At 37.0% G+C, this 15,970-nt stretch overlaps 2 protein-coding genes across 6 annotated transcripts in view; both read right to left on the reverse strand.

The window, feature by feature from the left end:
• CERS3 (ceramide synthase 3) overlaps positions 1 to 5,046 on the reverse strand; it is a 42,230-nt gene extending 37,184 nt beyond the window's left edge. For 3 of the 5 annotated variants that reach the window (XR_004308509.1, XR_004308510.1, XM_015873199.2), the window contains exons 1-4: positions 4,933 to 5,046; positions 4,357 to 4,432; positions 3,979 to 4,247; positions 1,184 to 1,290 (exon numbers count right to left, since the gene is read on the reverse strand). Coding sequence is in view for 1 of the 5 variants with exons in the window: in XM_015873199.2 (XP_015728685.1) it covers positions 1,184 to 1,290; positions 3,979 to 4,083 (212 nt within the window). In the remaining 4 variants the exon portion in view is untranslated. Of the gene's footprint in view, positions 1 to 1,183; positions 1,291 to 1,708; positions 4,248 to 4,356; positions 4,433 to 4,932 lie in introns of those variants that run through there. The other 2 variants (XR_001557563.2, XR_001557564.2) reach the window with 2 other exon arrangements.
• Positions 4,695 to 15,855, reverse strand: LINS1 (lines homolog 1). The gene is made up of 9 exons (XM_015873195.2): positions 15,715 to 15,855; positions 13,397 to 13,527; positions 12,560 to 13,079; positions 12,381 to 12,470; positions 11,059 to 11,200; positions 10,203 to 10,790; positions 9,278 to 9,358; positions 7,212 to 7,392; positions 4,695 to 6,024 (listed from the first exon to the last, which is right to left on the reverse strand). Exons 3-9 carry the CDS (start codon positions 12,941 to 12,943, stop codon positions 5,124 to 5,126), a joined length of 2,367 nt encoding a protein of 788 aa, XP_015728681.1. The 5' UTR covers positions 12,944 to 13,079; positions 13,397 to 13,527; positions 15,715 to 15,855; the 3' UTR covers positions 4,695 to 5,123.
• Between the last annotated feature and the right edge of the window lie 115 nt (positions 15,856 to 15,970).

Genomic DNA, 15,970 nt, shown 5'->3' on the forward strand with positions numbered 1-15,970 from the left:
CTGGATGAAAAACCTCCTCCTAATATCCAACCTAAACCTCCCCTGTCTTAATTTAAAACCATCTGTCATATGACTGAGTAACTAGATAAGCAGTACGTGATCAGCCAAAATAATTATTTCACATATCACCAGAAAGGATAAACTATTTTTTCCACACCACTGGCCCCTTCTACATAAGTAAAACAAAACAAACTCACAAAGTCCACTTCTTTAGCTTTTCCATTAAATACATATATCTAATCACATTGAATTCATGTGTAGTGAGTTTTCACCTGAGCTTCTAAGTAACTTCATATGGAAAACAATATCACAAGTTAAATACTCCATAGAGAAGGCCATCTCAGGCAATTATTGAGATAGTATTACATCATGCATTTCTAAAATCAGAGTTGTTGTATATGATGGCACCTGCTGGCAGGGAATGGGGAGAAAAGGAAATCCAAGGGTTTGCTTTCTGTCAAAGAAGTAAAAATTTTTCTGCAGAGAACACAGACTAATTTTCCCAACGGTATTAACAGTCATTTTTGCTCACTGATTTTCTTATTGCAGACAGTCCATCAAATCTTGATCTCACGTATATGAAGAGGAAAAGCAGCAAGGTAGCTATTTGTTGTATGACTCTCTAAAACAAGCTTTAAGACCAGCATGAATTCACCGCTTGAGATTTACATTTAAGTTGACGCAATTCTGAAATACTTGATCTAGCTATAAGTTGGATTCTGAATTCTCTTTTCAACGCTACAGGAACCCCTCCACTCACTCTTTGGCTCTCTTTTAAGATGAAGATAAAGAACTTGATATTCCCATACTTCCTGGTCCTCAGAAACAACAGATTTCCAACAATCAATTACTTAAAATCACAAAAACAAATTCAAGGACCATAATTCAATCTCATAATCAGTAGGTTAAAAGCTAAGCTCCTCTTCTTCGCATGGGTTCCTATCTCCTCCCAGTATATCAATCTTCCCCTACAGAAAAGAGATGAATTAACCTGTTTAGGATCTCTTTAAAAGTTTTCTGCTCAAGACCTTTCTTTCTTGGAACTATGATCTGACTCACAATCCATACAGAGCTGCAAGTTAGTATTAATAATTAGAACTTAGGTTCTTCTAAATACTGTAACTGAAGACTGGATATCTGACTGCAAACAAAGCAAATGTCATCAAGGTTATAAATACCATACCTTAAAGTCAATGCAGGACTGAAGTAAAAATACACATATTTGAACAAACAAGCTGAAATCCTCCAAATGCTGAAATCTTTTAAAATTATTGCTTCAGAACTTGATTCCTGTGAAGAAACAGAATATTTGAGAACCTGTGCCTTGAACTACAGGAGTGAGGACAACTGAACAGAAAGAAGAAGTCAGTGGTAATACTGGAAAGGCAATGGAGAGGAAAGAAGTGGAACAGTAATACACTGCTGACCCAAACTACCAGTTTCATGGCCAAAAGAGGACCATTAATAATCCTCAACTATGTCTTAGGTAAAAAGATCCAGGAAGAATACCAGCATTACCTGGGGACCACTTTCTAACTACATTCTTTCTCACACACAACAACTGAGGGATATAAATACCACAAATGTGCTACATCTCACATATTTCTGTCTCTACTTCATTTAAATACGGAACATACGGTGTATTGATTAGCCTCCAGAGCTGCAGTTAAGAATCCACCCATGCCCAGAAGCACAGAGCTGTACATACGTGATTTAATGAAGCATTCATTTAGTTGTAGTTTGGACAGCTTTCCTTCCATGTAGACTTCCTAATCTCTCTGTTTGCAAATGATCCTTCATAAGGTTATTTCCCCTTGATTTAACATCACTTTATCCACATTTGTCGTAATAACAGAAACACTCAATTACAATTCCTTTTTAAACCAAACTGCATATCCATAAAACATACTTAGTGAAAATACATTAAAATATAGTTGAGGAAAAAAAAAAATACAAAAAAGTAACTTCTACTACTTGCTTTTATAGGAAGCAGTGCACTAAAGCTTATATCTGCTACTGAGAATCTTAATAAAAAGAACTATAGCAAAAACTCAGACCTTTTCCCTTTCAAATGCAGCACCATTTATGTGCTCAATAATACTCGCATATGCAAGAGATTTAACAATCAGTTCAATCAGTTTATACAGGAGAGTGTTTTTAATTAATTTCCAACAGTTTAAACAATATGGGATTTAAAAAAAAATAAATAGATGATGCTTTGCTGATTCCTGGAGCTGGAAGTAAAAACTGTATGAAAGTAAACCTCAGCAGCTTGTAACACTTGTACATAAGACAACACTGCAAAGATTGCTTATTGCTTGATTACTTGAACAGAAGATTCTTAAAGCAATGTCTATCTATCCATACAGAATAGAAGCACAAAACATGAGCATGTGCTTAGTGAAACTGAAAGGCGGCCCCTTGCATATTTAAGTTAGTAAGAACTGCCTCCTCTACAACTGCCTGTAACTGAAAATTACAGCAAACATTGGCATCACACCAACAGAAATTCTTAAGTGAGGTGAAAAAACAACCCGTTAGAAGACTGATATTCTGCTTGGGATGACCAAATAATAGATTCAGCTCCAAGGAGGTGATGAATTTAAATAAACTAACAAACCATTTAAGAATTCCATATTTGCTGCATAGTGACTCTGTGCCAATTGTTAATGAAAATCGAAGAACATCAGACTTGTTATTTGATGACAGGTCTTATTGGCTTAATCACTACAAGCTGTTTTATAAAGCAGATTTCATAATCTTTTCCACTGTCTTCTTCACAGCTGTTACTTCCTTCCAAGTCACTGTGGACACTTGGAAGCTCTTCGAAGCTCAACAGAAAATCTTTCCTGTTTCAAATCTTATTTTAAAACATGGAAATTATCATTATTAATAACCAACTGGGTATACAATCAACTTAATGCCTGTAAGAATTAAATACAGTTTTACTGCAATCTAATGCTGCTGCACTCAAATATCACGTTATAAGTCCCATACTTCCTGCTAACACTGTGCTAGTAAACTTTACATTTAAAAGCTTTTTATATTTGTAATACTAACAAACAAGGCAAGAACTAGCACTTAGAACAGGGAGGCAAATTTTTCTTTTCCTACCTTTTTCTCCCTGTTTGTCTCATTAAGGTATGAGATATATGATTGTAATTTAGATTATTTCCAACTTGCAAAATAGTTCAGTGAAACAATGAGGTTACTTAAGTAAAATAAACTAGTCAGCAAAGGCCAGATTAGAAGAGGGGACAGTATAAAGGGTTTCACTGAAACCCAAGTACCTACACTGAAAATTGTGAACTTGAGAAATCCTTGCTCAACTGTCTTGCCAAAGGCACTTCCCTTGTCTGAACTGAAAAGTTCCCAAGTTGTCTAGAGCTGCATCTTCGAACATGCCCAGAGGCTTCTAGTCCCGACAGAAATGAGCAACTCAGCACCTAGAGTATAACTGCATTCAAACCCGAAACAGAAACTGGGCATTCCTCTGCTCAGACAACTCAGACATTAGTTTTTAACTCAAGAGACTACAAACACAAATTGAATCTTTTTTTTTCCTCCAATCACTGACATTCTTACCTACTCTCATATGTATACAACCAAAGCACAATGTAAGCACAGAATATGTTGTGTAATAGACATGAATAACTTTATATTGCCTATACAACTTCTACTTGGAGATGACACAGAAGTCATCTCAAAGAAGATTAAAGTTCAAGTCTTCCTGTCTGAAGGAATTCATACCACTCAGTGTCCCTGGAGAGCACTGTGATTTCCATCTAAATGCCCTAAGAACTTCATCTGGTCTTCTCCCCCTCCTAACACACAGTTAATTCACTGTCTGAGCGCTCAAGACTAATCTAGAAGATGGCCATAGCAATTTGGGGGCTAGAGTTGCCCATTTCACAAACGGCTTGTTTTAACATCTATGTTCAATTAAACAGTTACTGCAAAGGGAAAGAGACAACTTACCTGGTCCTCAAACAGAACAGAGCATTTCCCTTCAGGAGAAAATACCAAGAGGAAAACTGCTTCTTTCAGAGATAAGGTGTGGGATTCCACAGTACTCACTGTCATTGGTATTTTCCCATTGCCTAACCCTCATGAGATCATTACAAGCTGCACGCTAAGTTTACCAACATGAGGTAGCTTCCTGTTTGGAGCACATGCTGGTTTGGATGCTGTTCTGAACTAACTTTCCCCAGCAGAGTCTTAGACGCTTACTTTTCAGGTTATTCAATCTAGATATAATAAGAGATGAAACTATTTAAGATTAAATTCAACATCCACCTCACTGCAGATGTTTAAATTTATAATTCTCTACTTAGTATATATATTTTTGATACTTACATGTGTAAAGGAAGTAAGAATTTATGTTAGAATTTCATTTCTCTTGATTTTAAATATAATGCTCCAACAAAAAGTTCTGTAAATAGGTAAAACATGCATTAGTACCATGCATAACTTTCCTTTATAATTAAAGGAACACATCATGAAATATTAAGAAAAACTAAATTCGATTTTCAGTGAGGTAATAACACCACTGATTAGATCAAACAAATAGTACCTCATAAGCACCAGGTGTGCACTTCAACCAAGGAAAACAGATAGCACGGATTGACAGGATATTGGTGGCCCCCCCCACATGTCCACTTGGAGCAGAGCACAGATTCAATACACACAGTATGAACATTAAAACTGTCCCCAACTATAGTACTTTATTTCACTCAACCTCGTCACTGCTTAGAGTCCATAAATTACCATCAGTCTGGCAATCACTACTAAATCACTACATTAGAATGACGTTAAGTATAACTGACAAGACTTTAAATACTGAATGTTGTTGATATTCTTTCAGATAAGTTATTTATTAGCAATTTTTGCATTACTAGCAATTACTACTGACAGAGTGCATGACATACATACCACTAATAAGCCTGAGACCCTGAGGTAACAGATCACGTCACTGAGCACAGCTGCAGACTTCTTACAGTGTCAACCAAAACCACGTTTATCCGATTTCAGTTTTAATACACTGACAGGTGCAGAAGGCATGAGCCTCAGAAGTCATTCATCTCTAGTGTAGTAGTTAGAAATCACCAGAATGCTTCTTTGATTTATTGTGAATTCATGTTCTTACTAATCTTCTCAATGTGATTCAGTAGTCTCAACAATGCAGATGGATTATAAGGGAAAAGATTTCTTCTCTGCAACCTGGAAATAGCTTTTTGCAGTTCTTCCAAACACTTTGTTGATTTATAAAGCATCGTTCTTAGGGGAATGATGTTATCCGAAGACACTACACATGCCAAACTGGATGAGGTATTAGATCCCTTTTGTTTCAGAGGCAACACTTCAGACCTGAGTGTATTCTGTTTATCATCTGTGTAGCTGCAAACAGTTTCCCTTATCATTGTCTCATGCTCCTTATGTAAAGGCATCTGCTTTATGTTTACCAAGCACTCTTTTCCAACTGATTCTAGTTCAGAATCTTCTGAGCTGTCATAATTAACAAGGCTTTGAAGAGAACCCAGCAGAGATGTATTATCATTGCATAGCAATGAGTTAGACTGGTTAGACTCTGCAACTTCATTATCATCTTGCTCTGTTGTAAACACTAAGCACTTGTGAGAAGAAGCCGAAGGTATCAAAGTCTGTGGTTCTGGTTCACAACAAGCATTTTGCAAGCTCACACCAGCCACGCAGCTTTGCTTTTCTTGATGTGCAGGCTTGATAGAAGAAAATGGTTGAGAAGTACCATGCTTGCTATCAAAATGGTTACAGATATTTACAAACTGATGCCAGTCTTCCCTAAGAAGTTTTAAGTATCTTACTAGGTATTCCAGAAAGCAAGTTTCTGATGAAATCAAAAAATCTAGGAGTACTGTGGAATCAAAGGCAATTTTTTCTAGAAAAAATAAAAGTATGCAGTGGGGATTATAGCCACTTGCATGTGTACGGAACTTCCAGCTTTCCTCCTCTTCCCAGCTTAAATTATCCACAGCATCACACCGTAACCTGAAAAGTAGGTTATGAAATGGATTAAATTCAGTGGAAGTTTACAATTAAGAACAGACATTTCCAGCAAATTTTATTCTTGACCTTTTTTTGATGTTCTGTAACAGATAATAAATGCATGCTTGCTAGACCCTACATGTTTTACAGTGAGAGATTTCCAGGAAAATATTTTAAATAAATAAAATTCTGTCAAAAAAAAAAAAATTAGCAAATGAAAAAAGCACCTACTAGATTCCCAGCAAGGTAACTTGCTTTGTTGGATGAGCTTCCTATGCAAGATGGGTTTGAAATCTGTATTACAATATACAGTATTTTAAAATCCAATATTCCAGAATCAGAATTTCAAGAATTCTGAATTTCATCAGGAAAAAAAATGTAGTTTTCATATTAGAGAGTGAACTCAGGCAGGGGCTAGATCAGACAGCTTGGGAAGCCAAAGCACTTAAAGCGGGTTTTCTTAAACCACATGTCCTTAATTCTAGAAGAAACAATACTTAATATGTGAACAGCTCTCTATAATACTTCTGTATTACTTTTGTAAACTTTAATGTCCACCACATAGGAAAAAAGTAACCTTACATTTAGGTGCCTAAAAATCATTCTGTGTATCTAAGATACTACTTGCAATGTGTTTACACTTGAAGCTGAAAAAATATTTTCTAAGTTCTTATAAGATCTTGTATGTTAACAAACAATGAAGAAGTGAACATTCAGGGAAAATTAAAAAACAAAAAACCATTTCTGATGTTAATAGTGACAGTATTTACCAAATAACTAGAATTTACAGAGGTCCAAATGTGAGAGCACTGCTTTGCCAGAAGTCTCTAAATTTTTGTAACTTGATTACAAGATCATGTTCTTCACGTGTTGAAAGAGAACAGTCTTGCCTTTTATCTGTAGTTAACCACTATTTAGATTGAGAAGGCAATTATTCTCAATTACAGGATATGCTGTGGTATTTAATAGGAATTTGTTGCACAAGTCCTTCATTTCAATGCAAAAAAACACTTAACCAAATTATCAGAAAAGTTAACAGCTCTTACAACATCCATTATCACATAATTCAGAGCTTATTACTAAAAAATATTCATCCTTCATATAAAAGTAATCAATGGAAGTGTTATGTATGTCACAATAACCCCATTAAATTATTATTCATAGTTCTGTCAAATAAAACACATACCAACCTATCAATTTTTAAATAAATGAGTAATAAAGCTTTTGCAGCTTCCCACATGTCATCATCTTGCTCTATAAAAACCAAGGAGAGCCATTCGCAATGATGTGCAACTGGGTGAGAGTGCAGGGAATCACTTCTGTTATTCCTCCAGAACATCAGCAGATGGGACATGGAATTCTGAAAGCTTTCTGAAAAAAGGAGAGAAAAGGGAAGGGGAAAAAAAAGTAACCACATCTTTTTGTTACTAAACAATATTGACATTTTTAAAAACTAACAATGCAAAACACTACACATATAGTTTATCATTCATAAGCTCAACTGATTTAACACAGCATCAAATTTTATAGATAACTTCTGCTTCCTTGGTACTAAAGAAATCTAGAAAAAAAAATAAAAATTAAAAAAATCAGAAAGCCACAAGCAGTTATCTAACATTAATTCTTTTTATCTCTAAAAACACCAGTGCTTAGATGTCAACATTATCAACTAAGTTAACCAGTGGAAAATTGATTTACTTATTATATACTAGGCTCCTCCTCTTTTCCCTCCTCCTTCTCCCCACAGAAGGCAGATAAAACCTGAGAATAGAGTTATCTGATATGTCTATCAGTGTCCTTCTAGGGGACCCAGAAACTCCTGCAGCAAGAATCCTCTAACACTTAAGCTTGCAGATATGCATATATCACAAAACCTACAGAAATGCCGCTATACTTGTACAGCTGTGGCTTATATTTTTTCTTTGGCTCCCCAATTAGGTAGCTCCATTGGTATATAGCAAACTAAAGAAAGGTGAATTATAATCAGGTCAGTGCCGCAGATGTAATGATCTAAGTATATATGTAATGATCTTTAGTAATAATGACAAATTAGAAGAAGATTCTCTGTGTCTGAATTCAGGCACTAATTTTTCACATAATGCAAGCATATGTTGAATATTTCCAATAATAAAATAATTCAAAAAGAAAAACAATTGACATCTTTACACCAAAGGTACTCAGTGGGAATTTTACACTGCTTTTAATACACCATAGCTTGAAGGGCACGGTTGCATCATTTATATAAACAGCAATTACTGCTTTTGAAAGATTTCCTGCAGCATGGGATCAATTTTACTAACAAAGCCATCATTATGTGGTTTGCCTTATTATTTGACCTTAAGAGTTGCTTCTCCTTTCAGAAAAAAAAAAAAAAGGAACAGCTAATTATCTTCGTTATTAATAGTTACTATTCAGAATGAAATTCTCCCCTATAAATCAAAGCTATCTGAAAATTACTCCCAAAATTGGAGTGAATTAAAGTTAAGCCACCATAATTCGTATTAGTGAAAAAGATAGGATCAACGAGCTTCCCAGAAGGGAAGTTAGTCTATTAAAGCATTTTGGAGCTTGTTTTAACCACTTCATTTAATAACACTCCAATAGAAGCACCACTCCTTTCAACTCGAAATTCCTCATGACACCTGTGGTGTTTGAATTTAATTAAACAACTCATTTTTGTAGCACCAATTGGGAAAAGGCAGCCTTATTTTGAGACAGTTTTCCACAGAGACATCTAAAACAGGTGTAACCTACTTTTATTCTATTCATTTGTTCTTAGACAATCTCAGAACTTCTGCAGATGGATTCTAAGTAAAAACCTTCCCTGCAAATACTTAAAATCCTAACAGTGCAACAGGCATCACAAAAGACGTCTTCCACAATACTGAAAAAGTGTTAGAAATTCTCTTGTAAACCTCTCCAGCTGTCCTGTACAGATGAATTAAAAATGGGCTTTGCTCCAGAATATAGACATATAAAAACTAAAATAACATTTACATCTAGAACTTTTCAAGTATCTCACTATACCATAAAAGTACTGTAAAAATACATCCCCATATGAAAAATGAAGTAATTGTGACATTTTGGCACATCAGCATTCAACTGTGTGAAGGAACATATCCATTCTTGGTTGTATTTGACTAGAAACACTATTTCAGAAGTATTTTTCCTTTTTTTCCATCCAGGGCAACATTCTGCTTTGATCATACAATTTGCACATCCAGGTTCACATGGTTTAGTATCAAAAGACACTCACGTGTCTCTGAGAGGTAAACAGGCCACTGGAAAGATGGAATTGCAGGATGTCTAACAAGCAAAGCGTCTCCCTTAGAGCACACTAGAAGGCTAACAGGATACCAGTGAGAAACAGCAAGGCATCCTCTCCTGTCAGGAATGTGAACTGCACAACATTCCTCTGCCATCCCACTGTCTGCCTTGTGGCAATGCCCAAACACCAGAGACCGATTTGCTCTTCTGCTAATCGAATTCATCTCTTCAGTGGATGAAACATACCCAAGCTGAGCAAGAATGAGAAGAATGCCTGGCACCTACTAATTTCAAAGGGCTATATTTCTAAGTTAGAGTGAAGAAAACCACCACTACACTCTGTCAGCTCCCATAATTTCCCTGTCTCTTACTTTACAGCCTCATTATATTTACCTCTTCCCCATCACTTTTTCTGTCCCATAGTATTATTTGTCTGGCAGTAATGCCAGTGCCTTCAACCATGTTAAGTAATACTTAAAAGGTCTACCTCCACATTACAAACCAGAAAACATTACCTGTCCTTTCTTTTCATTCTCCACCCAAATGGAATAGAAGTTTGTGCTATGAACTCTCTTCTCTTTCCAGCTGGAGAAAAGCCCAGTGTTCACAAGCTGGCTCAACTACTTCAACAATTAAAATATGTTCTTAATAGGAAAGGTTTTCTATCTCAAGTGCAGCTGTCACAAGCCCTCCTTATTCCAAGGCTAAGATCAGGAAAAACATACAGAAAAAGCTAATTTAGGCAGGACACAGTGATGGCAATAACAAGCTTTCTGGGTGGGGCTTTTTATTCCACCTTCCTACAACCACAAATTCACTGGAATGCACTTCCAATCTTAATGAGCCATGACTACAAATTTAAAAGCTTTAAAATTCTTGCTGCTCAATGAACAAAACAAAAAAGAAAATGTTACCTTTGATTTCAGCTTCTGTATCAGAGTTCTGACACTTGAACTCCAGTGTTTTGAGCACAGTCAGACTTAGGGCTCTGAGAACAGTTTGGTCAGAACCGCCTTGAGTATCATCTCCAGAAAGAGCTTCACTGCTTCCAAAGTAGGAGGCCTTTTCACCGAGTGGGACTGCATTAAGCCAAGTCAAATTCACAACTTGCAGGACAGCATTACTTAGTGCAAGCATATCCTCTTTTAAATATGGGTTTTGTAAGAGCTGAGACCCACTTACAGCATCTTCTTGAGGCTTATAAAGGACATATTTTTTAAGAAGCATGATGAACTTCTTCTTGATGAAATAGTGAATTGATGAGTTAATGAGGTTCAGGACATAAGACACTTTTAAAAACAATACTCTCTGACATCTCAGCGGTACCTCTAATTGAGTCCTAGAAGCCAGGAGTGCTTCAAGCAGGTCTACAAAACTGATCAGGTTGTTTGCAGCTTCAGAATAAGGTGAACTATAGAGCTGACTATCAAAATGATATTGAAGAATGGAACTGTAAAATCCTTCAAGTGCAGCATCAAGGGGAGCCAACAACTTCAAAATACCTACAGCAACAAGAAGGTTACAGAGTTGGAGTTCCAGTATGCCACAATCAGCTAAATCACCAGATTAACAGAAAACTGGCGATTATGACTATTTCCAGTTTTAGTGCACATAAAACCCACGTTTTTAATTGCACTTTAACTCTCTATATGACAATGAAGAAAATAAGTGTTGTGCAGACAACATTCTAGAGATCACCAGTAACATCCCTCCCCCTAGTGGACACTAATGTACTGACACTACCATAAAACAACTAGACTATTACAGTACCTGGTTTGGGTAACATTTTATCTTTCATTACATCCTTGAGAACAGCTGTAAGAGTCCACAGACATTCTGCTACTTGGGTACACATAGGGAACTCCAGAAGACTTTTTAAAGTGAAGGTGAGCCAGGTGACATTCACTGCATTCTAATTAAATGAGTTCAAAAAACAAAAACAGTTACAACCACTAAATGAATTAAACAGCAGCACAACAATAATTAGTTTGAGATTCATATCCAGCCATATTTTGATGATATTGACAGAACAAAATCTAAAGGATTTAAAAATCAAAGGTAGCAAACAACGCATCCATCTAGTGTCTTTTAAGCACATAGACCTATACTTATACACCTGAAGTTAAGTCATACATGTATGCAATGAGAAGTGCTGTGTTTTCTAGAAAGGGAAACAAATTATCCAGAAAGGGAAGTGAAACCTGTTAATGTTAAGCAACCCACATACAGGTAATACTGTAGATGGATGTGCAGCAACTAGACAGATCAATATGATAGGAAAAAGAATTCCACCTGAGGTACAATGACAGAAAGGTCAGTATGACAGAAATATACCATAAAAGAAATACTTTTAAGATTACTTACCTGAATCAGATTTCAGGTTTGCAGGGGAAAACTCCACCAGGAAGGAATCTCCAGAAAGAAAACATTCCCCAGAGGCAGTTTGCCCTTAAAGGGGTCTAAGAGAGATGCAACCAGGCTCCACCCCTTCTGGTCACACAGCTCAATTGTCTTCACCTGTGTTCACAGATGGAGACTGTCTGCACCTCTCTTAGATCCCACTTAAGGGCTGACTGTGTGTGGGGAAGGATCTCTTTCTGGTAAAGCTTTCCCCTACAGACCTAGAATTTTCTGGTACAGGTAAGCAATTTTATTCTCTTCCTTTGTAGTATCTTTTTATTGTACTGGTCCTTCTGTCATTATACCTTTGTTGTAGTGCCTTTGCCATTATACTAATCTGTCCAGTTAATAGAATAACCCTCCTGCTGTTCCTGATGATAAATGCAATTCAAAAACAGGCATTTTGAGGAGGCTGATGGTCTATATGTTAAGTATCACTAGACTGTGGTTTTACTTTTCTGAAGGAGCAGCAGAGACATGTAGACAACAGATGTAGGAAAGGAACAGTACTGGCATTGCTCTGTAAGCCTAATTATGAAAGGATGTAGTCTCAGATTATGGAGTTGTCAGATAGGAACTACTTTTGTACCATATAAAGGCTATAAGAAGTTGGCCATAAAGTCAAACAGAAAAACTTGTAGGTATATATTCACGAAGTGACTCTTCAAGCTGTGAGACTTTAAGATACTTACTTCTTCTTTCAGCTGGAAATATACAAGAGATGCTAAACTTCTTGAAGCTATGTGAGATAACAGCTGATCATGACTACTGAGAAGACAAACCTGCAGATACATAAAAAGAAACAGTATCTAAGTAGTATCCCTTCCATATCTCTTTTGCAAAAATCTTTTGAAAGGTTACAGACTCTTACCAATTTTGAGTCAGCTTTTGTTTCCTTCAAAAGAAGGAGAAGGACTTCACAGTACTTCTGTCTTGTACTGAACTCAATTTCCTGGGACTCCACTTTAGCAACCAGCATTTTGATCAAAGTTAATTGAAGCAGTATCACTTCTCGTGGACAAAATGAGAAGTTCATTGTTGCTAAATTGTGTGATACATCATCTGTTGTAGGGGTAACAGTGTTTTCATGACTCCTAATACTGACATCAGTAGATGGCAGATCACACAATTCATCTCTTTCCTGTGACTGCCCAACACATAGATTAAGAGAAGAGGCGTAATAATAGCTTTCTTTTGGTAACAGAGTGCCTGCCAGTATATCCTTATACATCTGCTGTAGCAGAGATATCTTCATTGTGAGCACATTCAATATATCACAGAACGCTGCAGTTCTTCACCAGTTATTTCTGATCAGTGCAAATCAGCTTTGAAGTTATTTTTATCCAGTAAGAGAAAGAGACAGGCTAATAGGCACTCCTCTTCTAAGTTACCTAGGAAAAAAAGATTATATTATTACTGAACTTAATAGATAACCATAGAGATATGAAAGAACACCACACACCTTTAGACTCTTACTACCATTATTAAACTTAAAAATGCAATTACTCTTTAGTTAAATGGGAATGATAAACTAACTGTTGCAAGAAACTTTGTCCCAGTGCAACATTCATAAAGTATAAGAGTTATAAAGTAGTGAAGAAACTTACATTTCCGATACAATACCACTGAAAATACTGATTTGAAGGAATTAACAAAAATAAAGACAACCATTTCCAGGGTCTGCTTCTGAAAGATAGGAGAACTCTACCTTTATGCTGCTAAATCTTCATTTCCTTTGGGAGGGATTGCTTTACGAACAGGTGTGATGTTCCAAATGGGAATTTTCATCTGAACTGGCAGTGTTTATTTCTCCACTCAGGCGAACAGGACAATCTCATTCTAGTTAAAACAAACAAATAAAAAAGGATCAGTCTATGTGCAACAAAACATAGGACTTAAGGTGAAAGTGTGAATATTCAGGAGAGAACCGGGCTAATTCAGCAAGGAGGACCAAGGAATTAATTTATCATTCTGGCCGTGCAAACCTATTACTCTGAGCACATAAATCTTGTAATCCAAAAGTTTTTTCATATAATACAAAGGGTTAACTATGCCTTTAAGCTTGGTCTCAAGGGTCCAATGGCTGGGAAGTTCAAAATAAAAATTTACTTGAGGTGTAAAAGACCCTTAAAAGCATTTAAATATTCAGAAAAAGATTGAAAAGCTTTATCACAAAACCAATGGAATGTTTCTTTCAATTGCTGGAACATTCAGAGCAGTTTTACAAGAAAACCTATTAATTCCAACCTTTTCTTAAAGTGTGAACAGCTAAGCACCCCAGAATTTTCAGTCATTATGCAAATAGATAAACGGGTGTCAGATCTCTCCAGAGAACAGATTTACTCATGATCACAAGGGTTTCTTTTTCATCAGTGGTTCTACTCTATACAGTTTTAACATATTATCTAACCACTGCCCTTTAATTAAAAGAAACTCATTACCTTTTATCTACTGTGAATTTAGGAATGGGATTTATTTTCTTTATGGGAATTTTCTTGTATGCTTTTGGGATCCCCCTCTCTTCAAATCTGGCATAGCCAAGGTATGTTCCTGCAGCCAGCTGTTTCAAGCTGTTGGTTAAACATTAAGTTTCCCATCTCTTAACAAGGGAAGAAAACAGTTCAGTCTCTTAATAACGACTAGCTATTCCATTTCTGTTTGTAATCATTATTCCAGTCATCATCACACCAAAGACATTTAACATTATTGCTTTCTAGGAGAAAATTAACAAACTTTGAGGCTACAAGGGTTTATTAAGCTTATAATCTTCTCACACTTTTAAAACTATCAAGCATTGAGAATTATACTTTCATTTTTATAATATGTTTTGGTTTTTATAAACTATAACTGAAGCATGCATTGACAGAATGGCTTCCCAAAGCCATTAAATAGAGGGGGTAGACCAAGACCTGCTACCCAGGTTGGGGGTAGACCAAGACCTGCTGCCTGTTGCCACAACTGAGCAGTATTTCCCTTGGTGTAGATTTAAGAGAACCTAAAATTAGAAAATAAGCACTTTCCTCTAGGGAATAATCTACAGTTCCCTCTGCTGGGGTATTTTGGATGGCAATGGCTGATCCGGCAACTTCAAAATGTACCTCACCTCATCCATAGCAGACCAAAGAACCCTTTCCCACATTCCATGTGTTAGAGATTAGATCTGATACTTAAAATTCCCTCTTCATTTGAAGAATCTATTTGTGATTCTACTTGAGGTGGAAATTTATGGCCTGAAACCTCATAAAATTTCTTCACAAATCATTCGGAATATTTTTATGTAGCCATTGTTTCTGTCTTTGAGTTTTATTTCTTCCTACAAGAACATCTAGTAATGTAAAATTATCTCAACGCGTTTGCTCCTATGTTCAAAACCAACCTGAGCTGTCGTGCACCAATTCATCCAACACAGCAGGGCTGTAAGAGCACAAGAGATTTAGAACTCCTCCACGTGGTATTGGTTGTGCTTTCCCTGATCCCACCATTGCACGTTTGATTTACAGCATTAATTTGCAGAGCACTTTGCCAAGAGGACAGGTAAGGCACGCCATGCTCACACCAAACAGCATCTCATGAGGGGGAGTCATTAAAAGAGATAATACGAGGGGCTTATTTTGAAGAGGTTTAACTTCAAAGAGGGGGAAGGTGTCAGACAGACTCGGTTTGGCTCAGTCATAGTAAGAAGGCACAAAGCTCAAAGAGGAAAGAAAAGTGACTGTATCTGCACAAAAGAAATGACAACCCCAGCTCTTGCTTGTGTTATTCATGACAGCATCGAAAAACCAATTAAGATAAGGCCCCAAGTGTCAGATTCCTGCGTAAAGAATAGGAAACAGTTCTGAAGCCCTTATATTGGAGGTGAATTAAAGAGAGAAGGGCTGTACAGAGTAATATAAAACCAAACTAACACGTTTTCTTGTATATTATATTCGCCATCGCTTGAATTCGACCTTAAAAGACATAAACCCACGTGGAGCTGCAAACACAGAAATGAGAGATGGAAACAGGATGAGGAAAGAAATAACGGACCTGAAACGGCACCTGAGCCCGTCAGCTTTAAGGGCCGTGTACCAGCAGTGACCCAACTCTTCTACTCTTCGCAGCATCTTTGGCCTGTACCCGGGCCCAGCCCCTCTCAGGGTCCATCCCACCTTCCCCATGAGCCCCCCAGGCCCCACCCCCCCGTTCCTAGGGGTTACCAGGCCCATCCCGCCCCGTTCCTACTCAACTGCTGCCAGGCGACCGCGGCGCCTCACCCGCCCCTTGTACCGGTCGCGGGGAGGCC

This window comes from Coturnix japonica, chromosome 10 (genome assembly GCF_001577835.2).
Source record: "Coturnix japonica isolate 7356 chromosome 10, Coturnix japonica 2.1, whole genome shotgun sequence".
NCBI lineage: Eukaryota > Metazoa > Chordata > Aves > Galliformes > Phasianidae > Coturnix > Coturnix japonica.

Coding starts and splice junctions, on each gene's coding strand:
- LINS1 (XM_015873195.2), bottom strand. CDS start 12,943: ATGAAGATATCTCTGCTACAGCAGATGTATAAGGATATACTGGCAGGC. Junction 11,201..12,380: donor ATTTCCAGCTGAAAGAAGAA/GTAAGTATCTTA, acceptor TCATTTAATTAG/AATGCAGTGAATGTCACCTG. Junction 9,359..10,202: donor TACAGAAGCTGAAATCAAAG/GTAACATTTTCT, acceptor TTAGCCTTCTAG/TGTGCTCTAAGGGAGACGCT.